Genomic DNA, 23,655 nt, shown 5'->3' on the forward strand with positions numbered 1-23,655 from the left:
GTAGGTGACAGCGCCTCCACGCTTTGGGGATATCAAGATACACAAGAACCAGATAACCTTCGGATACATGAAAGCCTGTCTGAAGTACTAGTATCCACAGACAGTAGATTCTGGCCATTATCATTGAGTTCATTAAATGCGTACGAACCGAAAGGTGCAAGTGTTGATTCTATTTTCTGTGATCTCAATTTAGCAGCTCGAGATCATTGGCGCTGTACTCATCTGTTTCTGTTTCTCAACGACACGTGTCACAAAGGGATTTGTCGAAAACCAATGTCAAGGTAGCAGTAGTACTCAATACTCATCAGAGAAGCTCAAATTATTCCTAGGACTTCAGAAAACAAATAAAATACACTTGATCGGAGGGCATCCACAGGAAAGAAAGACCCTCGTGTATTTACAAAACATCAAGCTCTTTCATTCACTTCACAGAATTATCCTGTACAACTGTATCTTCCCAAACCAATCCCCAAACAAAGCCAAAAGTCAGCGTACAATCCACATCTCAAACCATCAACACCCTTACCTATGCAGATTCTGAAGACCGTGTCATCGTTGATTTTCTTTTGCCGAATCAGGAATGTCGGTCTCCACTCCATGTGATTTTTTCAGCTTTGCAACAAGAACCCACATGTTAGCAAGCTCGTTCTCCAAGTAAGCTTCTCTCTGCTTGGACTCCTCCACTCTCTTTTGCAGCTCGGACTCCCTTTGGTCCTTCTCCAGAAGAGCAGCTTCATAGGCTACCTCTCTTTCTCGGATTATTGCCATCTCTCTTCTCATATCAACACCAGGTGAGATGCTTTGGTCTTGACGCTTTATGTGGCTCTCCCTCCGTCCATTACGGATCATACTGCTGTTGTTCCTGCGTGGCGTTTGGGAGTTCCTAGAAGCTGCCAGCTCGGCAGTGAGCCTCTCATTATGATTCATGAGCTTTGCAACTTCTTCTGACAAGGCCTTGAGCTCAACAGCAGCAGCTGAGGCGAGGCCCTTGGCATAGGAACTGTCCTCAGCCAGCTTCTGATTCCGAAGTTCTAACTGTTGGTTGGACTCGGTTAACTCAGTCACCTTTCGGTTCAATTCTTCAATCTTGGTGGCCTAATGAAGTACAGGAGTTGATTAAGATGCTCATGGCACAGTGTTGTATAAAATGACAAGCATAACTAAGTTATGACTTATACACTGGCTCCTCAATAAAACGTCATAGCTAAGGACAATTGACAGAACAAACAAATTAAGAGTCATGCTCTGGGGCACTAGAAAAATATATTAGCTGCCAGGAATGTTCTCATATTCACACCTTTTTTCTCAGAATGCACAAGCAGGTGCAGACAATTTTCTGGAAGTGTAAGGATTTAAACATTGACAGGTGTTTTGATATCATGTTATGTAAACTTTTTTTCCCAAAAACTTAATTATCATAGAACAGACCAAAAATGCATCTACCGTATTTCTTAACATTCATGAAAATGCAAATAATCTAATTTCCAGGAGACCTTTACTTTGCTGGTTGGCTGAAGGCAGGAGGTAAACTCCCACCAAAACCTGCAAGCTTCCCTATAACTGAGTGACAGAGCATATATGATGAATTATTGCACAGCTTTCATAAGCAGTACCATCAATTGGCTATGACTCCATTAAAAACTCTCCTAGATCAGAGATTAGCATCAGAAGAGATGGTTAAAGGTGCAAGAGGAAACCTGTCTTTGCACAAGTGAGCCTTCATTTTTGTCAGTAAACAAATTATCTTCTTTTTCCAAGCCAAGTTCTCCAAGAGAGCTCTTCACTCCAGCAAATCTTTGTGAGTAGCTGACTGATGGACTAAGCTTTCTCAAATCCAGGCCATCCGAGAGCTGTTGCCTCAAGGATGTTATTGTTCCTTGCAATCCTTCACACTCACGAGTCTGTACCAAAACAAGTGCAAGTCCAAAACGGGTTTTAAAATTTGACAATCGTCATGAACCAAAACTAGGGTATAGAAGAAATGCAAGAAATTAAAAGCTCAGGGTTACCTTTTGGTTGAGCTGCTCTTGAATGACCCGGTTATCTGCAGTTTTAACCTGATGATTCGACAAGCCAAATAGATTAATTATAAGCAGAGACTCATAGATGCAAATAACAAATGGCCCATATCTCTCTGTCTATGCCCTTGAAATTCAGTTTCTGCATACCAGATGAGGCAGTAGCACAAGTAGTCAGTTGGAGTTGCCTTGCACAGCAAGCAACTCAGATTGATTACCAGAAAGGTAAGAAATATATAACCCACATTTTTCTTCTTTTGGCATTGCATGTTAGGCTTGAGGCAGGAATCTAATGTAAATAGACATGATGACAGCATAAAAGGGAAATGGGCTTTAATGCTTTAACAGATGACCAGAAAGCAACTACCACCATCAGGTAATTGTACATATGTCTTCATGTTTTTTCAACTCTTTTTTGGCACAAAAGGATATTATAGATGGAAAACATCACAATTCCGAATTCAAAAATAACTCAGTGCTGTTCATTATGCATCTACAGACAGAGTGGAACGTATAATAGCATCAACACGTGCATTAATAAACTACCTCAAGTTCGAAGGACTTCTCATTCAGTTGAGCCATCAGGTCAGTGATGTGCTGCAATATTAGGAGATACAAAGGATAATGTTGTCTGTGAACCCATAAAACAGCCGAAACATTTCAAGAAAAGTTCAACTTACTTGAGATACTTCATGTTTACCCATCTTGTCATGAGAAGCAACGATGGAATCAGCAATTTGCTTCTCAAGCAAAGCTATTTGTTCATTCTTGATGTTTATTTCATCATTTAACTTCTTCATCTCCACCTTGAATACCAGCAAACTGTTAAGATAGTACTTGATTACATTATACAAGATTTAAGATACAAGGAAAGAAAAAATTACATGAATCTGTTCCTTCTGAGGGTTTCTTGCAGCCTCCTCTGATAACCGCTTCAAAGCACTCAAATGTAGTGTCAACTCCCCTGACAATATCTTTTGTTGCTCCCTTAGGAGTTCAATCTGATCAATTGATTTTATGCTACTCTGGACCCCATAGAATACAAGTGTAAGTGTATGGGTAATAATGTAACTCACCACAAATTTGGACTTGCAAATTTACACGTACATAAGTACATTGATACATGCAATTGTACAATATATGCAAATGTCCGTATGTATGTCCATATGTGTGTGTGGATGGAAAAAGGAGAGAGATCTCATATGGATCATGACACATTAATGCATGCATGCATCTCTGACTTAACCCAAAGAGAGTAACCAAACATTCTACTTTTGACAGAACCTGGAATAGCACATGGCCATGATGTGCACAGATTCATGTTGTGACTGAACATTCAACAGACTAGAAGAATAATTTTGGAACAGTCTTAGAACACTCATGAACAATATAAGAATATCTTCGGCATAAACCCACAAAGTTGCATGCAGTTCCTAGGCACTGTTCGGTAATAGTGTTTTCTATGAGTGAGAGTTCATTGCCAAGATAAGAATACTAATTGTTGATGAAAATATCAACCAACTGCCAGGTCTTGGCAAGTTTCCTGCTTAACACTTGCCATAGAAAACATAAATGGCTTACCAGAGGTGTCTCTTGTCCCAAAAAGTTATCCTCTCGCACATCTCGGTCCTCTCTACTCTCACAAAGAATATCTGCTACAGGGGAACTTTCTGTTACTAAAGATTGGGAATTTCTGGATTCTGTAAGAAAGTTGCCACTTTCGGCTTGGGGTGTTGAAGGTGTGCTAATAGATTTTACTCCACTTGATTTATCGCTAGTACTTGCCAGTGTACCCAAGCCACTATCTCGTTTCTGTAAACAGAAGAAACAGGAAACAGACAACATGAGACTCAACTGAAAAATAATATGCTGATAAAGTCTAGTTGAAAGCATTTGGCTGCATATAGGTGCACCAGTTCACTAGGGCAACCATACTTGGAAAATAGAAGCCAAAGCTATAATGGAAGTCGAAGCAAAATTTTTTTAACGAAAATAGAGAAAAATGTATGGAAAAAATTAAAGAATGCTTCAAACCCCCAATTTTTTATGTTTCCAAGTACTATGGAAAATCCTGAGAAAATCTTCAGCATTTTAATTAATAGGCTCTCCAAATATTTAAAAGATGATGAAGCTGTAGATTGGTACATCCATATTCTAACTAACGACATAGTGGACCTAATATACATATACATATGTGTGTGTGTGTGTGTGTGTGTGTGTATCATGAACTTCTCTTGAATACTTGAAAAGAGGAGTACCCATGGGCCTCATGCTGCAATAGGGTGTGAGCTCTTTAGTGTATGTCTAGTTTGCAAGATTCCAAGTGAAATATGACTCGGTATCAACAATATACCCAGATCCCTAGAGATAATGTTTTTTCTTATGCATTATGTCTTCCTAATATTGAATTGTAGCATGCCGAGCTTAATGATATTAATCACATTGTAGCACTATCTACTAGGAAGCCTGAAACATCTAATGAGTTACAGATCCCTCATGAAGGATGTTCACTGGTACAGATGAAGATCCCGCAGTTAGAGATCTTTAGGTATGATTGCTGCATGGTTTACCAGCACCTTGCATCTAAAATTGAAGCTTTTACTAGAATCTCAAACAAAAATGGCTTGTTCAATTCAGTATCACAGATTTAGTGTCAAATAAAATGAAAAAAAAAATTCCAATAAGGCCATATACATGAGAGAAAATGCTAAGCATCCAATGCTTAAATGTTTCTTCTGTTATCATTTAATGGAAAGAAAGCATCAAGATATGCATATGGCACAAGTTAAAACAACAGTGATGGGAATTCCTAATAAGCATATCAAGAACCCCTTAAACACAGGAAAAAGAACAGTAGAATTCTACATAGACGACCCCCCAAAAAAAAAAAAAAAAAAAAAAGAAAGGCAATATGAATTATAAAAATATGCAATATCTAGAAAGGAACAGAAGATTCGTAAATCATACACGTGGCTTCAACCAGTTCAGCAATCCATGCTTCTTGCTCTTCTTTTCCTCCTTCACTGGTTCATCTGCTGTTTCACAGCTGGCCTCTAGAGAAACATACAACTCTATATTTTCATCATCCAACATCAAGTCCCGTCTTTTGTGGGGTAGATATGCAAGCTGTATAAGTTGAATAAAGTAGCAGTCATGAAACGCTTTATGTTGAGTAAGTAAACCAAAACCTAAAATGCTTTTAAAGTCCACTTAACTTAATAAGTGAATTTTAATTCAAAGGAAAAAAAGCGTGAAGCTTAAATAACTCACTCAGAACAAATTACTGTACACAGTTGTTAAACAAAAAGAAAACTATAGAAACAAACTCTTACATATTCTTTTTTTTAAGGTCATAGAAACAAGCTATTATGAAAACTAACCGCACCTCTTCTTCACCAAAGGAATGTCTTCTCCTATGACCTGGGCGATGAGGAAATTTGGACGACGGTGAATCTTTTGTGGATACCAAGATTAATTTTGTCAACCGCTGAATTCGGCCCAATAAAGCAGCTTTTGCTTCCTCTTCTTGTTCCAATCTGGACTGAAGCTTAACTTGACCATCTTCTAACTTTACACATATAGTTGCAAATTAAAAAATGGAACAGGTCATACAATTAGTATTATGTCTTCCTCACTTTAGGAAGAAACAAAGCCACAGAGGCAAATATATGAAGAAAGTTATGAAACTTAACCACTAGTCTCTACCATGATGAAATTAACCACCTAATGTTGGCAAATGCTAAAATGAACTGTTTTCATTGATTACAAGGATATTATGATTAAGGTATACAAATATTTAAGAACATCCTTGCTGCGCTCCTGCAATTTTCAACATTTTATACAGCTTAGGCACTTCTTCTGGCAGTTTCTATGCATTACTAATGAAATCCACCACAGGATTCAAATGAGGTTGAATCCTTTGGGAGGAGATGGTAAATAAAAAGTTGAGAGCTTTTTTTTAGCAGGTAAACACAATGATTATTTTATCTTGATTGAAAAAAAATAGATGAGGAGAGGCCTTTGTATTCCTAACTGACAATCCTACTTATAACTTTTGAAATAACTTGCTTTCAGCCCTTTCAAACAATAATGACCATGCTGACAGACTATTAGAGTACCTTTTGTTTCAGGAGCAGAATGTCATCTTTTCCAGAAGCATCTTTCCTTTGAGGAATGGTGACGATACCCTTTAATTGTTCTAGTTCTTCTTTTAGGCGTCGTATCTCATTTTGGTACTTTTTAATCAGCGACTTCTCGTCAATGATCTGCATAAAAATAAATCAGATATAAGGATCCTCAAATATGGGGAATCGACAGATCAAGTGTGCTCACCTTGTTTTGTGCTGCTTGAATTTCAATATGTTTTGCACGATGAGCAAACTTCAATGTGTTATGTGTCTCCTCAGAATTGCTCGATGAAGGAGTGACAGTGCAAATAAGCTGGAATCTCCAGAAGAATAATAATTACAATCGACCAATTTTTTCAGAAATGATATCTATGATTTGACATAAGTAACTTGAAGGCTTACAGATACTCGTCCATGACCACTTAGAGAAGACTGGAGGAGCCTCGTCAACTTGGAGTCTCGGTATGGTATGTGAGTAGCCCTCCCATCAGTTAATTTCGATATTACCTAAAAGTCACAATACTCAGTTAAAACTAAACCTTTCAGAAGTAAAATAATAGCCATGACTTTAAAACAATTCCCAGAAAAAAAAATTCAAAAATTGACAACTTCATGACTGGATCAATATCGTTGTTGGTTGGGGTATGAGATGAATACATGCAGTTCAAGAACTTAGAACCCACTTGGCATTTAGTCAATTGAGTGACAATTTTGCCTTAAAGATTATGATTCTGCGCAACTTAATTTAACTGCTTAACATCTCATTTCAAACAGAGGATATTGCTCGCAATTTATCTTAACTGATCCAAAAAATGCAGTTTTGAAACCAAAGCACAAGACATAAAGTCTAGGGAAAATAAACATTGCTTTATCTTATAATATTTGCTGTCATCAACACTTCTGTCTTCTTCTGCTTCTTCCTTTTCTAGATACCAGAAAAACCAAAGAAAAATCCTGTTCATTCACAAAAGTACACGGAGAGAAATTTTGTCGTCTTTTTTTGTATATTCTTTCGCAAACAGAGCATAAAAACACAAACTAAGCCTTAAATGGTGGTTCATTGAGGCCAAAGAGTCTTACAGTGAACTACACAAGGATCTCTTCAGCTCAAGATAAGCAACTGAGAACCATATATTACAAGTTGTCTTCCTCAACCTACGTCATTAGATCTCCCCAAACTTACACAAGGACTCAAAAAGCTCAGTAATTTCTGCATCCCTTCAATGGGAAAACATATCCTTGCTGTCCTAAGACTAGCTCACTTCTTTTCCTTCTCCTGGCTACACAAGTATAACACTAAGATTGACTAAAAAATACCCATTGTCTAAACTCGCGAAATCAATCCATATTAACAACTTGATTTGATAAAGAAACATAGGAGGGAGAGAGGGAGGGAGGGAGGGAGGGGCCAGGAAACGAGAATAGACTGAAGTAGTTTTGCTGTGGTAAACAGTAAATAATATCTGCACCGAGTCAAGTACCAGACTATCATCTCTAAAAGGTCAGAAAACCAAAACGATCCATACTAACAACTTGATTTGATAAAGAAACACATGAGGCCTCACAGTTCCCAGAGTTAGCAAACTTTTGTTGATGTAGGATCCTTCTTTCCTCCTGATACCAGTTGCTTCAACTTTTGAACTTTCAGAACCTGCCAGATCGATGAGGTTCTGCAGATATAAGTAAAACATGAAAGGTTACAGGTTGCAGACTTTTATATGGAAAACAAATTATTTATAAACAATCAATGGTCAAGAAAATGTTTAATCTATTATTCCAAAAAAAAAAAATTGAAAAAGCATACTCTTCGTGGAAGCAATGATCTACCTAGAGGAAGCGGTTGCAAAAGCAATCACATTGCAATCACTGTGGAAACGGTTACAATGGGCATATTATTGTGTTGTGAAATTACACTACAATGATTGCAGTCCGAGTTCTTTTCTATCAGACAGTAGAAACAGTGAGATGCTTATTCTTCAGCTTCAATTTACTTTTAAAAACTTTCAGATAGCCTAGGTCTGCAACTTTGAACATTCATCTGTGATAAGACATTCATACTTTCGTGTTTGCTAAACGTACCAAAGCACACATAAAAATGATCAAGAATTATAAGATGTCAACTTCTTTTCTGAATGAAATGCCATAGTGTTTCCTTGACTAGTTTTTTTTTTCAAAAAAAAAAAAACTTTGTTTGATTGGGTTGATTTAGTTGCTATTATAAAGGACAAGCCACAGTTAGTTGCCTGATCAATCATCCAAGCTTATTGACTGATATAGAAAATCAGTCGCAAAAAAACAGGACAGTTTTCTCAGCAAGAGTGGTCCCCAATAAAGCAGTGAGTATGACTTTCCTTCACACCACGCTAGCAGCCAACAGCAATGGTGCTACCCATTATGGCAACAATTGCTATCTGCTGCTCTTTGAAACTACAAAAACAATCAAAAAACTTGAAACAAACTTATCGAATGAAAGATTTTGGATTTTACCAGTTGCGACAGGGTTACTGCTTCCCCCTCTGAGTTTTCACCAAATGGGCTACTCTCTATTGTCTGTAAACAGCAGGAGCAGATGTAACATTGTAAGAGGAAAGAACAGAGAGAGACATACATGCCCAAAGCTTATCAAGATGGATAAAGTATTGTTATTGGCAGTTTATATATGTCACTCATTCGCTGAGGTAATTCAAACAATATCCGTTTTAGAATTACTTTCTGCTCGTGAATAACGAGTCTGCTATTTTCCTGGGGTTTCGCATTATTTTAGCTAGTCAATTTTGGCATATTTAATCAAATTTAGGTTTGCAGTTGATATTATGTTATTACATTGGCAATTAATCACTGATTGTTGACTCGTCTGGCAGGAACATTTGAGTTATATGCCTGATTGAGCTAGTGATACCTGGTCGCTTGATAAAGCAAGAAGGTCAACAGCTTCTACTTCCATGTAAAACAGGTGTGATATCTCTGCCAATTTCTCTGATTAAAACCATCTATTGCTATGGAGAGGTGACACAGTGCATAGTTAAAGGTTGCAATCATATGTGATGGTTCTTTTCTTTGAGTCTTCATAGGTGAAAAGAATTTCTTTCTTTCCTTCCTTCTTTATCTTTGACCCGTCTCTTGTTTCCCTCTCCATTTCTGGAGGGATAAAATGGCTCTTTAATTGTTTAATTTACAAAAACTCTACCGTAAAGAACTTCAATGTTTCAATCAACGTATTAGTCATAATTATAACAGCAAGTCAATCTTGTTTTTGTCAGAATATAATCAACATACCAGAGTAAATATTGTATGGCTCCGGCTGCTCAGTAAATTGAAATTGGTGGATCCAACGTGTCTATGTTCTGCGATCAATAAAAATCACACAAACAACAATTTCAATATTAAACTATCACGAGCGTCGAAAAAAATTAAGCTACCAAATAAAACCAGTAAATTGTCAGTAACATTAATGAAATAGCAATTAATGCAAAAACAGCCATTTCAACAGTAACAATCATGTTTCTAATCCTCCAATCTACTAATAGCACAAAGATATTATACCATTCGATCCCTTTATCAGCCAAAACATTTGTGAGAAAAATGAATTATACCATAGAGGAATTTTACCATGAATCCATTGATTCTATATGGATTATTCACACCTTTTTATTCTTTTGTTACTTTATATGGACATGAAGCTGTGCGTCATTTTTTCGGTTCAACTTGCATGATAGATCGTGCATCTACCTTTACCAAATTATATGCATTAGAATGGACAATTATACTTCAATCGAACGATTATTTTCCTTCCAGAGTAATATAATTTCACATCATTTACCTTCTCCAGCTGCTATCAGGGAGAGGGCATGAGCGGGAGACAGTACAACTTCCTCCTTTATTCCCTCAACAAAGGTCCCCTGCAAAACCATTCTTATTAGCCATGTGAGACCCAAACTCATTGTTTGTTAAAAAGATGCGTCCGACTCACCAATTTGGCCTCCTTACAAGCGTGGCAGATTTGACAAATATAACATGAAGTGAAAATAAGGGAAAAAGCCACAAAAAATAAAACCCAAATTATGTCTAATATGACACATTTACTCTTGATTTTTTTTTATTTTTTATTTTTATGACATCAAAAACCCCAAAGTATGCCTACCATGACTCATTTACCTTAAAATTTTCCTTGTGACATAAAAAAACCCCAAACTTGTACCTATGTGATGCATTTAACCTTTGTCAAGGCTCTGTTATATGAATTTTCAGCTAAAACAACGTCATTTTTTATTCACTTAAGTCACATGGGCCCATGTCAACACTATTTGCTTTCTGGTGTCCATGTAAGCAAGTTTTTAACGGTTCTCGTTGATAGAACTTTGACGGAGGATAAATATGTCCACAGGTACAAATTTGGGATTTTTGGTGTCCAAGAAAAAAGTTTAGGGCAAATGTGTCATAGTAGGCATAGTTTAGGGTTTTTGGTAGCTTTTGCCCTAAAAATAAATGACAGCTTGGCATAAAGCAGACTGTATTCAATTGCTGTTGAAGCAATCATTAGATTATGGAACTCCATAGCGTAAAAATTGCAAAAGCGATTAAGGTTGATCATATTTCCTTGCGAGGAGGTAGCATTGCCCCTCGAAACATCTTGAATGCGAGATAACCTTTTTCACATATTTCCAATGTCTAGGGGTGGTTTCCAAACTCTGATGTCCATCACAATCTTCTCTCCATCAGTGCAATTAATTGTTTAGGTACAAATAATATTTTAAGTAAAAAAAAAAAAAAAAACAAAGCCCAAGCAAGCATGAAGAAATTTCTAAGAAGAGTAGCAATTGTTAAGTGGTCACCTGAGCATCCTCTCGAATTCTTAAGTTTTGCCCAGCTGGGTTTAGCAAATCATTTACAACCTGCAATTCATGAAGTATCAAAACCACAGTGATTTCATAGACTAGTGTATTAGAGCAACCAAACTGCTTCATGTTAAGTACAGATACCAAAATCACCGAAAGAAACAAAATTAGTGTAACAGGGCAGAAGGAACCAAGCACTTGGAAATCATGAGAAGAAACTTACCTCATTATAAATCTCTAAGTAAGACACACGAAGTAGAAATTCCCTGTTCGGAGTCTGAATTGCAAGAAAACATGTTATTTTGTGACAAGAAGATCAAGGTAGAAGACACACCGCTGGCTCTGACTACTATAGAATTTACCTCTTGAATAATGCTAAAAGCATCCTTAACAGCTAGTGGTATAATTCCAGGGGACCTCTGATCACCCTGCAAAGAGCCATCATTGTGATTGCAAGTTCAGATGCATAGCTTGAGATCACATGAAATTACTACACTCAGTAAGCCGCTGCAGATAGCATCCTCCAGCTAAGTTTGCCATGCATGACAAGGAGTAGGATAAAGCACCGCATAAAGCAGCACAATATGAAATACTTGAACTCATAGTTCAGAAAACAACCCACAGTTATGGTGTTAGCTTAGGACTAAAGCATCTTCTTAACACATCATCGTCGCATGAACTTTATCCTGATGGATGAATTTACTTACCCTTTTCATTTAGTGGGATGCTAAAACAATAAGAAGACAGAGATAGGGAGTTTTTATTCAAGCAAGTTGGTTTGACCCAACTCCAAACAAAACTTTTAAGTTCTTATTTAGAGGCTTTCAGCATGGAATTCTTTCATCAAACTGACAATTACTACTCTGAAGAAATGAGGTTAAAACACACTCGAATTGAATAAATCAGAACTAAGAATTGCTTGTTCATGAAGCAGGAAAAACATTTACGTTGACCATACTCAATGAACCACAAAAACAGAAGTGTAATAAAGCTTAGAATATGTTATGCTGCAGTGTTTAAGAAAATGGAGTTAATTCCTATCCATGGATAAAAATCATCTTGCATCTATGTCACTCCATTTATTCACATTAGCAAAAAGTAGAAAACATATTTTTTTCTTTTAACAGTTCATTCTGAGGAATCCCAAACCAAAAGAGGGCCGAATCTCTCTCAGACTATGTTATAACAATTGTTATGATAAAGTCAAAGTAAATTGATGCAACTGGACCCCTCAGCACAAATTTGAGAACCGAATGTTGCCAAATAGTATAAATACAATACCCAAGAAAGATCTATTTATTTTAAAACTCCTTCTATGAGCAATGTGATTGTGTTAGTTTCATTCCAGGTAGAGGTGTGCAAAACGAACAGCCCAAATTGGGAAGTGCCTGGACCGAACCAGATCAGCCAGTTCGGTCTGGTTGTTGGGAGTATCAGTCTGGTTCCTAGTTCCTAAAATTCAAACAGGTGTCCGGGCAATCTGATTCCTGGTTCCAAGAGGGAACCGGACCGGATCAGACCGAACCGACTACAAATACTTTTTTTAAAAATTATTTCTTTAAAAGAAATAGTAAAATGCGAACTAAATACTATCTCGTTCAATGGTACCACAAACTACGACACAATAACTCTTCACTCATCGTTGCTTCCGTCAATATCTTAAGATTTGTCACTCTCTCTCGTTGTGCACAGCCACCCTTTAATGGGAAATTTAAAAAAAAAAAAAAAAAAAAAAAAAAAGCGGTCGTTCCATTAGACCAGACTGGAACCAACGGTCTAGTACGATTCCCAGTCCTAGGACCAAATGGTTCGGTCATTGGTTCCCAAAATTGGGAACCGGTCCTCTTGGTCGATTTCCCATTTCCACCTTGGAACCAAACCAAACCGGGAATTGATCACTCCTAATTCCAAGTACATTTAAAAACATACAGTATCTCGGAGATACTGACAAAATATACTACAAGAAAAACTATGAGTGAGGAAAATGTATGAATGACTACTCAAGGATGCAATAGCACATTTCAGATCAGAGTAAAGTGATCAAATTCATATTCCAATATGAGGTGACATAAGCTTTACAGAGTACATGAACTCACATGCATGGTGTGAGTCTTCCCACTGCTTGTCACACCATATGCAAAAATAGTTCCTGCATTTGGGAGGTAAAGATAGATGACAAAAAGCAAAATGTACAATGTAGAGACTCTGCAATTAGAGATAGAAGAGTTTGAATAGCCAACAGCATACAGACCATTGATTCCTTCCATAGCACCACTAATAACATGTTGAGCAGCAACATCATAGACATGACGTGTCGTGGTTGTGGGACCAAATACGCGATCTAGAAGCATAAAAGAGGAAAAGTTAAAGCTAATAAAGTATAGATTGTAACTACTAAGAAAAAGTTCATTGCTGGCACAGGATGAGAACAATTTCAGCCTCTCATAAATAAGGAATATTTTTGAGAAAATAAAGTCTAGTTTTCTGAGCATATAGGAATCTAATACAAAGCCTCAATGAATTGCTAACACCTTCCAACAATGGTGAGTAATAAATAAGTATTACTGATTCGCAAATGCAATCCCCCTGCATTCTTGCATTACCACAAAAACTTAAGTTTGAACTGGCAATACAGCTACCAATTGGTTGATCTCAGATAATAAGATTAAGGGGAGCATGTTTTATTACTAGCGGTTCATTCTTTTGACAGTAAGGACTATCAAGGGAGCTGTCTAGAGTCCGGAGTCAGCCAGGAAACGTGGAATGGACAGTATTTTTCTAAAACCAAGCAAGAATGTCAAGTGGAAAGGAAGCAGGGAGTTATTGGATGAGTTCAACTAGGCTGCGATAAAATTGCTGAAGCTAATTGGAATTATCTATTTGACAGTTCATTGTACTTAAAACCATAACTAACCACTCTTAGCTTTTGTTAGACAGAAAAAATGCATGTAGCCTTCCAAGCGCAATATATTTTCTAGTCAATCTTCTTAGAAATCTAAAGCTAGTGCCAAAAGAAAATTTAGTACACATGTGAATATACCTGCCCACTTCAGTTATTACTACAGGAATCAGCTAAAAAAGATAGAGATCATGCATCAACATGGCCAAACACTTTTGAAAAACTTACCATATGCATATGCAATTGATGGATTATGCTCGTTGCGCACGATCGTTTCTCCGTCGGCGTACCAAGCAATCTCTTCACCCTGGCGAATTTCCCTGGGGCTGTTCCAAACAAAACCAACAAACCACATTGGCAGATGTCCCACACGATTCCACCAGCAATTCACTACTCAAGGAAGCCCATGCACCTGAGTGGCCGAAACCGGACGGTCACCGTGACATTCTCTTTGGATCTTTCAGAATCCGAAGGGAAAGTCTCCGAGTAGAAGAATTGAGGTTTGCTCCGAGCCGAAGATGATGCGGGAGAGCTCTGGCCGTCGATGGAAGTTTCCAGATTCTGTTTCGAAGACGTCGTGGTCGAGGATGCAGGAGAATTGGCGGCTCTAGAACTGCTCAGACTCAATCTATTCGATTTCGACACGCGCCTCGACGCCATTGTGCTTTCGATTCAACCGCCGCACAAACTGGCAGGCCCAAAAAAAAAGAAAGAAAGAAAGAAAGCTTCAATAATCTAATCACTTAGAAGAATCTCCAAGTCCGAGCTCGCGCTCAGAACACGAACCGGAAACGCAATTCCTCGCACGTCCAATACCACATTCTTCGGAGGATTACGCCCGTCGACCGCTCACCGCACCATCTCCCCACGCGATTCTTCACGGCAAAACCAAAGAAGAAAAAGAAAACGCAAAATCGCATTCGGATCGGATTGCTCGTAGCCTCTCTTCACCGAGCACGCACGTCACCAACGCAAGAGAACGAACGAGGAGGCGCGAGAGGAACCGAAACCGCAAAAGCGACTGGCGCGCGCACGGAGAGCCAACAATCTCGACGACCGAGAGACTCTTCACTCGCAGTCAAGAGAACCTCCGAGCAGTCAAGACAGAGAGACACCGCGGGGAAGAGCCAGAGGAGGCGACAACGGCAGCCCCGCGCGCGCGAAGGGGAAGCAGTACCTGCGACAGGATCAGGCCACCATCGCCACGCCGGCCGTCACTCCAAGGAGCAGGGGGGGAGAGAGGTTCACGAACGGAGACGGAGACGGAGACGTTCCGGGGAGCAGAGCGCGGCTAGATCTAGGGACGCGGGAGCGAGCGAACGGCGGCAAGGACGTCGTCGTCGTCTTCAGTCATCACTGCCGGTTAACCGGCGAGAATGCGAGCCGGAGCCACCGCCGCCGCCGCCGCCCTTTCTCTCTCTAGCTCTCTCTCTCTCTCTCTCTAGCTCCCCAGCTTTCTCTCTCTTCGGGGCTGGGGATGGAGGGCAGGGGGGGATAGCTTTTCGCTGGTGTTTTGCCTCGGAAGCGATGCAATTTCAGCAACAAAAGGCGAATCGCGTTTTCAATCCCAAATGCTTTTTTTTTTTTGGTGTGCTGGAAGCGAAAGAGAGAGAGAGAGGGAGAGTCGGGTACGGTTTAGCTGAGGAAGAAGCGCGTTTAATTAAGCTTAATTTGGTGGGTACAGTACAGACACACTCAGAAACAGAGGAGAGCTAGACAGAGAGAGAGATGGAGGGAGCTGATTTTCCATTTTTCTTTTTTTCATTTTCATTTTTTTGCATGAAATTGGGTGGAATTATAAATTATTTATTTTTTTAATAATATAGTGGGGGAGGAGGAAAATGGGGTAATGAATTGTGACTTGGAGTATTTGTGGGGAGGAGCGCAGACTCTGCTGCAGCTTTGCAGTGTGTAATAAACGCACGGTCACAGTGGAGTCGCCAGCCCAATCAGCTCCCCGAGACTTTCTCCCCCTCTTCTTTTTTTTTTTTTTTTTTTTTTTGTTGCCTTTCTTCTATGTTTGGGAGGGGACAAGCGGCTCTTTTGGAGTGACTTTTTTATTTCTTCATCTTAATTATCTCGAACGGGAAATGGTTTTTATTTGGCAAAATAAAATCTCCGCCGTATTAATGTATTTTTCCTCCTTCTATCCTCTTTTGGTGCAATACTTTCCTTTTTCCTAACCAACTGTGTTAACAACTTCTCCTGCGCCTTTCATTTAAGTTGGTCCATGGAGTTCTTTTCATTAAATCTCGATGCGGCAGTCCTATAAACCTCGATCCAAAGAATGGAAATTCGGACATCGAAAGACGGTATCTTTTGGCATGAAAGTTATCGTGGGACAATTAAAAAATAAAACTTTTATAGGACAACGATGAGGTGGTGCTTTTTTTTTCATGGCGCGAAATGTTGGGAGCTTGAGAATCGGCATGTGGATATCATAAGTATAGTGGGGATATGTTTTGCGGGCTTCTATTTAGTCTCGACGTGGCATTCCAATTTGAAAATCGAAAAGGGAGAATGAGATATTTAAAATACTATCTTTAGAAATAAGAATTGTGGAAGGACGCTTAAAAGGGAAATTTTATAGGAGGAGGATAAAGCAACTTTCTTTATATGAATTTGAATATCAACAAGGAGTACCTTTTGAGATCCTTTTAGTGACTTGGATGTTTCTTAATTACATCACTAAATAGCCTCCTAAGTTGATAGTGTTCTATATATGGTGATGTTAATTAGTTTTAAGCAACACGGTTCTCTTTGGAAAACACTTTTATAGAAAAAATAGTTGCTCGAATTTAGTTTGCCATGAATTGGGTCTATCACGATAGTTAATCACGTGGATCTTACAAATTTAGTGACTGTGATTACACTCGACATGTGAACTCAAATGCATTTAAGAATGTTCCACTCAAAAAGCCTCTTGTATGTATAAACACCACAACATTGATTCGGCCTGCTTGTTCCTAGATATTGAAACGTTACAATATTATGAAAAAGAAATATCAACAAAAAAATAAAGTCCTTTGAGTACACGGCATTTTCTGAAATTTTTAATATGCTCCTATCCCAGGATACTAAACTCGAACTTAGCAATATCACTATTGCACAAAAACCCTCAAACTTTAAAAGTTAAGTTTACTTGATAAAATATATTTATTTAAATTGCTTCATTATCTATCTGCATAGCTTTTCGGTGTTATTATTTTAGAAACCCATATATGTAGGCGCCACTTGTTGATTTGTCGAGGCAGACTTGATGGACAGAAAATCGAGTTTTCAACTTATAGAATTCAATAGTAACGAAAGCACAATAAAGGGACTAAAACTAAATTAGTATAATAGCACAAGCACAATTCCAAGATTCTCATTACGATTATTTTTTCCAACCAAATAATATTCAGATACATTGCATGCGCTTGGTTCTAAACTCGAGTGAACAAATATCAAACATTGCCCCTTCTTAAGATTGATTCACTCTATGTTTAAACTAATGAATTGACTTTAATTCTTCCCTCGTATGGTTTTTCTTTGGCTAGACTCTAAAAGAAAAGCAACAATCACATACATACAATACATATCGATATAACACTATCAAATCCACAATATTCCTCTCTTTTTTTTTCTTTAATAAAAGAAAGAAAAGGGAAAGTCATCATACCATTACCAACCACTCATTGTGAACCGAGGGATGATGCTGATTGCTGGCTGTCTCGGATACTTATTCGCCCTCTTGTCTTCTTTATGTCATCCGGAATCTTAGACCCCACCTAAACATCGGGCACTGGCCCTTTCGCTGACTGATCTACCCCCACTTCCTTCTCAACCAGTTGTCAACCCAAAAGCCAAAAGGGAAGAAAGAAAAGTAAGAAAAGCATCGTCCTCTTTTGATTTTGGCACTCTTCTTTCTTCCTTCTCACGTTCTCTACTTCCCGCCCTTCTTCCAACGTGCGATCTTGCGTAATTTTCGGCCACTATGGCATAAGCTAAGAAATTACCAGGATGTTGTCAATTTTCGAGAATAATTCTTCTCCTCTTTTTTTTTTTTTTTGTCCATAATTGGTGACGTATTACCCAAGCATGTGTCTTGGAGACATGGTCGAATCTTGAAACGGGTAGGAAGTTTCGTCCGGTTTCCTACTTATTGTATCCCTCCTTTTTGTATGGGTCTTACGGTGGTCCCCCGGGAGTAATGACCATCGTACCACACACACGATGGTCATTAGTGAAACCAGTGATGGGATTGTTGTTATCCATGATAGAAAAAGAAGAGTGAGTTCTTTGTTCTATAATTTCTTTCCATTTTTATTTTTAATTTTTGCTTTTTTTAATTACATTATCCTATCAAAGTAGAACAAAATTCTATCAACCTTAAAACTTGATGACCTATTCGTGGTTCTTGTGCAACTCTAAACATTGGAAGGATAGCTTTTTCTCATATCTAGCTTTCTTATTCTATCCACATAACATGTCTTTGGAAGAAACAACAAAGAATTAAGCTTTCATGTTTCCCCCATCATCATGCGACGATAAGGTAAATCCATTAAATCGAACAAGGTGACAAAGGCCCCGCCTTTCGTTTCACGCTAACCTGAAGTAACAGCTTTGACAACCTTCGTCGTGACCCTTCAATTGTTTTTTTTCTTTTTTACCATTTTCTTCACGAGTTTTGGGGTTGTCCCCAATTGTTTATTTCCATGAATCGAGAACAATAATTCCCGTTTGGTATCAAAGAGAATTGCTTCTCACCTAACCCACCGAGCTTACGTCCCTCTCCATGAATGATTAGATATGGGTCAATGCAAGATATAGGAAGAAAGGTCGCAAAAGCACCATCTTTTTTGCCTTCTTCGCAGTCCTCACTAGTCATCAGATGTCACACTCCACCATTTATTTGCACCCAACAATTCGATTCAGATCAAATTGCACGATCCATAGCGCGACCAATTCGTCAAATTTCCACAAACTTCATCTCCATTTTGATGTTTGATGATGCAGGTCACGATCGATTCCAAGTTTGTGATCCATTGTAAGGAACGGCTCCCTTGTACACGAGTCTCGCAAATCTCACAACATAGACGTGTCGACCCTATGCCTTTTCTTAATTTCTAAAGTGGACTTAAAGAATGAAGTTTCGGAGTTCGAGTAGGTAATATAGATATCTTGAAGTATGTCTCCTATGTCTTCCTACGCCACTTCAAAAACCCTGTATCATGTCTCTACATATTCAATGAAATTAGTGCCCGTGTAGTTTGAATATTTTTCGAGAACATATTGCATGAATTATATGAAGTAAATTGAATCTATCAATTTGAAAAATAACAGATCTTACGTGAATCTCATCAAATATGACGTACATGCAAGATTCATCAAACAATCACTACCTCCACCTCTGCTACAAACATACAAAAATCGTCAATGCGAATGGTTTACATTGAATTTGATCATAAGCCCGGCCTAGACGCATGAGGATTTCAAGTCACGAGTTAATAAAACATTCGTCTAACCTTAGTCATATGTTGCATGCAACCGAGTATAGAGAACACAATGGAGGGTGGGTTTGCGATCTCTTTCCATGAACCGTACCTTAGAAGTGAGAATTACTTGCAGCTTCTCGTGAATACAAAGTCATGGTGACAAAAAGGTTTCGATTACTTGTCTTGCTTCTTCGCTCTTGCCTCGGAGAACATATGCCTCTTTAGTACACACCAGTTATGTTTCTATTTTGGGAAAATTGCTCAACTAGTTCTAAATTTGTCATATAGATGTTAATTTAGTCTTAAATTTTTTAATTCTACAAATTTAATCTTAATACAAGAAATTAAAACGTAATTTTTTTGGTCAATTTTCGTCGAAAATGACTAAAATGACAGTCCAATCATTGCCAATTGTCTTATGTCAGCTATTTTCAACGAAAAGTAAATGAAATAATTACATTGGAATTTCACACAAAAATTTAAGGTTAAATTGATAAAATATAAAAGTCCATGACTGAATTGGCATCCGTACGTGGATAATTTTCCTTATCTATTTTGACTTTCAGATAAAATGTTTTTCGGTCTTCCCATTTAATTCGGTTGAAGAGCTGTTTCTTCCGAAGGCATTCTTCTGATATGGTAGGCCCCGGCTCTAGGCAGAGATGCGACCAAACGGTGGCATTAATTATTATCATTGATGGTCGATGATTTAGCTTAAGGGTCTGGAAAACGTTAAAAGAAATCATGAAAGTGGCGGAAGTTAGATCTCATATCGCATTCATGATTGGACCGTCACATTCACTACTCCAAATATCACATAGTTGAGTAGATAATTCAACTGCTAAAGTTAATCAATAATCCAATTACAAAAAGTTCTACCGACAGTTATCAGGTCGGAAATCATTAGTGGCCATGATAGCCTTGGGCTGTGCTACGTTAGGTCCCCAATGATAAGTTGATGTTGAAAAAAAAGAGAGATTTATATAAGAATAATCATTACCCCGCTTGCGTGCAAATTTATACACATATATGTATATTTTCCTAGCATGATACTCACTCTTGCCATAGTTTATATAGCTTGCATGTAAAAATAATGTGAAGATTGATTGATTAGTCTAAAACTTATTCGATTTTACCAATTTAGGTATAAGTCTTTCTATCGAATTTCAAAATAATTCTTTTGGTCAATTTTATCGAAAATCATTGATGTGACGGTCCAATTATTACCGATTATCCTATATGTCCTACGGTTACTTTAGTGATTTTTGACAAAATCTATTGAAATGATTATATTGAAATTTTATACAAATGTTTACAGCTAAATTGATGAAGTTACACAATTTTAAGATTGAATTGGCATCCTACAATAAGCTTAGAATTGATTAGATAATTCCATCTATAATATATATATAAAAGTAGATGCATCAAGCAAAGCAACATTTTTTTTTCTTGTTATCATGAGTACGTGAAATTAGACGAAAAGAAAATTAAAATTTTGACTGGCAATTATATGTTCAGAAGAAAAATCGTATACCATTTAATTTGTGAAATCTTTCAATGAACGTTTTCTTACGATAAAGTGGGCTTGTCATGAAAGAGAGGACCGTGAGTCAAATTTCAAAGCTAGAAAAGTAAAGAAATTAAATTCAAAGAACTAAATTGAGCTTGAAGAGGTGTCATGTCATTGTCGAATGACAAGACTCTACACGTGTCCTTACATTTGTATCCCCTATAAATATTTTCATCTCAACTTTTTCTTAATTAATAAGTAAAGTGATATGATCTATGAACTTTTAATTCATTTAATATATTTTCTAATTTTTTTTACAAATGTACAATATAATCTCTGAATTTTAATATATTTAACGTGGCTTTGTACTTTTGGTATCTCTAGCTTAGTCCATACACTACGCGAAAATGTTCAACGTTGTCATTCTATTAATTCGCATTAAAAAAAATGCTGAACATTTCTTTTATATAATTTAGAGACTAAATTAAACATATATTGAAAATTCAAAAATCATATTGAACGATTTAAAAATTTAGAGATCACATTGCATTTATCTCCATACATCATTCAAATAGTAGTGACACAACTATCTTTACCTTAATCAAAGCTCGTTTGGTCCCATCCCAGGTCACATGTCTCACGACCTTCGAACCACGAATGTTCAACGTTCACGTTCATTCTGACTTCTCTGAAAACTCCAGGGCCCGGATACCGCAGAGACAAAAGGGAACACACGCGTCTGTCAGGTCAATATCTCGACGCTTTCATCCCGAACGTCCAATGTCTTAAGACTGTTCCGATATGAAAAGCCTTCGCTGTCCTGGGCAAAGATAGGGAACTCGAGGGAGACCATTTGGACAGAAAGGCTTGGCCCATGGACTATTTTTTGGTGGTCGTCGCGGTTTTTATAAAAAATTAATGAACGGGAAATATTTTATTGTGCTCGACAACCTCGACCCTGTGAGCGGACCGCGAGCCCGGCGTGTTGAGCTCGACAACCCTGGCGTAGGTCTGGGGTCCCAAGTGGGTCCAAGATTGAAGCACCGAGCACTATAAAATAAGTCGTGGATGGACGGATTGGATCGACTAATTGAAAGTGTGCGATCTTTTATCAGTAAAAAGCCCAGTTGGGTACATGAGGCCTTGGGCTCTGTTGCAAGTGCGTCGAAGAAAATTTTGGAACTGTTCAGTGTATATGTTGCCCAGTTCCACTCATAACCTGGAAATTTATTTATAAAGAAAAAATTCCGGACCAACCGGGCTTTCTCGAGTAAGACCTTTGTCCAAAACAGCCAATTCTTCGCTTGAGCTTCTTGGGCTTAGGCAGGGCTGCCCGCCCGTTGTTCACTTCTCAATTTTTCAACTGGCGCCATCATTTCCCTGTACCACGCCCCAAGTTTTCATGGGGGAAGGTGTCGCGGGGATCAGACGTGGCTGCCCTCTCCCGTAAAGAAGTGGTCGGGTCAGCTAACGGGGTTGGAATCTTTATCCAAGCCTAGATCTCGGCCTGGGAAGGGTGTAAGGGGTCACTTTTCCCAAGGAGGTTCTCCCTCCGTTTCCCTCTTTAAGCAATTTAAGGACTTGCTCAAGTCCAACTTGTGGGATTTTATATGACGGTGGAATCGTTGCGATAGATTCGCCACCATCAATAGCGATAGATTCGCCACTATCGCAAGAAAGCTTAAGTGAGCTCCAACTCGCTTAACTCCGCCATCCCTTCCACCCTTCTTTATTCTCTCTCTATCTCCGTGTTTGTTCATCAGGATGTGCCGCTAGTCCCTTCTTTCCAGGGAGGCAAGAGACCGTCGCCGGTGCATATGGACGACAGCCGCTGCTGACTTGCTCCACTTCCTTTTCCCTCTCTCCATCTTCTTCCTTTTTCTCATCAGTCCATTATTTCTGTTTTGCCAATCTTCGCGGAGTGAAAAATGCTCCGCCTTACATTAGTGCCGGACATCCACAAAAATGTACACATGGGTGAGAGAAAAAACACAAACTCAAGAAGACGACATCAAATGTTTCCATCATCTAAAATCCAGGGACCCAATAGAGATACTCGAATATCGTGCATTTTTCACAAATTTTAAGATTCAATTATCCGATGTTGACATTACGACTTAATTGTACTTTACGAATAAATGGACTTGTTACCCGCCAACCCATTTTTTATTAAATCCATTTCCATGCTATGCTAAGCCCTAGGAGTGAAAAGAAACTAATAAATGTGCAGTTAAAACATCCAATCATTCGGGATTAGTTAGTTGGCATTTCCAATCAAGGCCTCGAAATGGGATTTGGCTTGCAGATCTCCCCATAAAGGGTTAAAGTGCGTGATGAAGCCTGATGAACCTGCAAAAATATGGGCAATCAACGTCAAGGGACCCCCCGCTAGTCTCTCTTGAATTGTCTAAATTGTGACAAAACTAGCTTCTTAGCAATCAAATTGATCCACCTGACGCGGAGGGATGGACATTTCGGAAGGCCAATACAATTATTGTACGCATATCTAAGAAAAAGTCGCTCAAAATTAACACATGCCATAATTAGAAAATAAAGAGGATACTCCGATTCGGAAAATTCGTTGCAACTAACAACTCTAGCTCTGGTAATTGTCCTGTACTTGGGTCATGCATTATTATTTGCCATTCGATTTAGGATCCCAGATGAGATTTTTCAATCGGATCGATGACGACGACGACCCCACGTCAATAAAAACATTTTGGAAGAAAATCTGTCATTCGTGCATGTGTGAGAGGTAGCTAGCTAGTGCGGAAGGAAGATGTAAACGA

General features: G+C 38.4%; 1 protein-coding gene across 2 annotated transcripts; it reads right to left on the bottom strand.

Moving 5' to 3' along the window:
* Positions 1–266: 266 nt before the first annotated feature.
* Positions 267–15,508, bottom strand: LOC104446106 (kinesin-like protein KIN-7K, chloroplastic). Of its 2 annotated transcripts, none has more exons than XM_010060017.3 (24): positions 15,057–15,508; positions 14,292–14,567; positions 14,108–14,205; positions 13,232–13,321; positions 13,077–13,129; positions 11,343–11,408; positions 11,204–11,257; positions 10,978–11,037; positions 9,966–10,044; positions 9,422–9,489; positions 8,633–8,695; positions 7,711–7,815; positions 6,548–6,652; positions 6,351–6,458; positions 6,137–6,283; positions 5,404–5,586; positions 4,986–5,144; positions 3,600–3,830; positions 2,903–3,043; positions 2,699–2,824; positions 2,565–2,615; positions 2,010–2,057; positions 1,698–1,901; positions 267–1,095 (listed from the first exon to the last, which is right to left on the bottom strand). In XM_010060017.3, the coding sequence occupies exons 2-24, from the start codon at positions 14,537–14,539 to the stop codon at positions 550–552; spliced, it is 3,033 nt and encodes a 1,010-aa protein (XP_010058319.1). In that variant the 5' UTR covers positions 14,540–14,567; positions 15,057–15,508; the 3' UTR covers positions 267–549. The 2 variants fall into 2 exon arrangements, with proteins under 2 accessions (XP_010058319.1, XP_010058326.1); XM_010060024.3 differs by lacking the exon at positions 15,057–15,508 and adding an exon at positions 14,666–15,008.
* Positions 15,509–23,655: the final 8,147 nt, after the last annotated feature.

The sequence above is a fragment of the Eucalyptus grandis genome, chromosome 1 (genome assembly GCF_016545825.1).
Source record: "Eucalyptus grandis isolate ANBG69807.140 chromosome 1, ASM1654582v1, whole genome shotgun sequence".
In the NCBI taxonomy this organism is placed as follows: domain Eukaryota; kingdom Viridiplantae; phylum Streptophyta; class Magnoliopsida; order Myrtales; family Myrtaceae; genus Eucalyptus; species Eucalyptus grandis.

Coding starts and splice junctions, on each gene's coding strand:
- LOC104446106 (XM_010060017.3), bottom strand. CDS start 14,539: ATGGCGTCGAGGCGCGTGTCGAAATCGAATAGATTGAGTCTGAGCAGT. Junction 11,409..13,076: donor GGAAGACTCACACCATGCAT/GTGAGTTCATGT, acceptor GGCTCTTTGCAG/GGTGATCAGAGGTCCCCTGG. Junction 2,616..2,698: donor GTAAACATGAAGTATCTCAA/GTAAGTTGAACT, acceptor CTAATATTGCAG/CACATCACTGACCTGATGGC.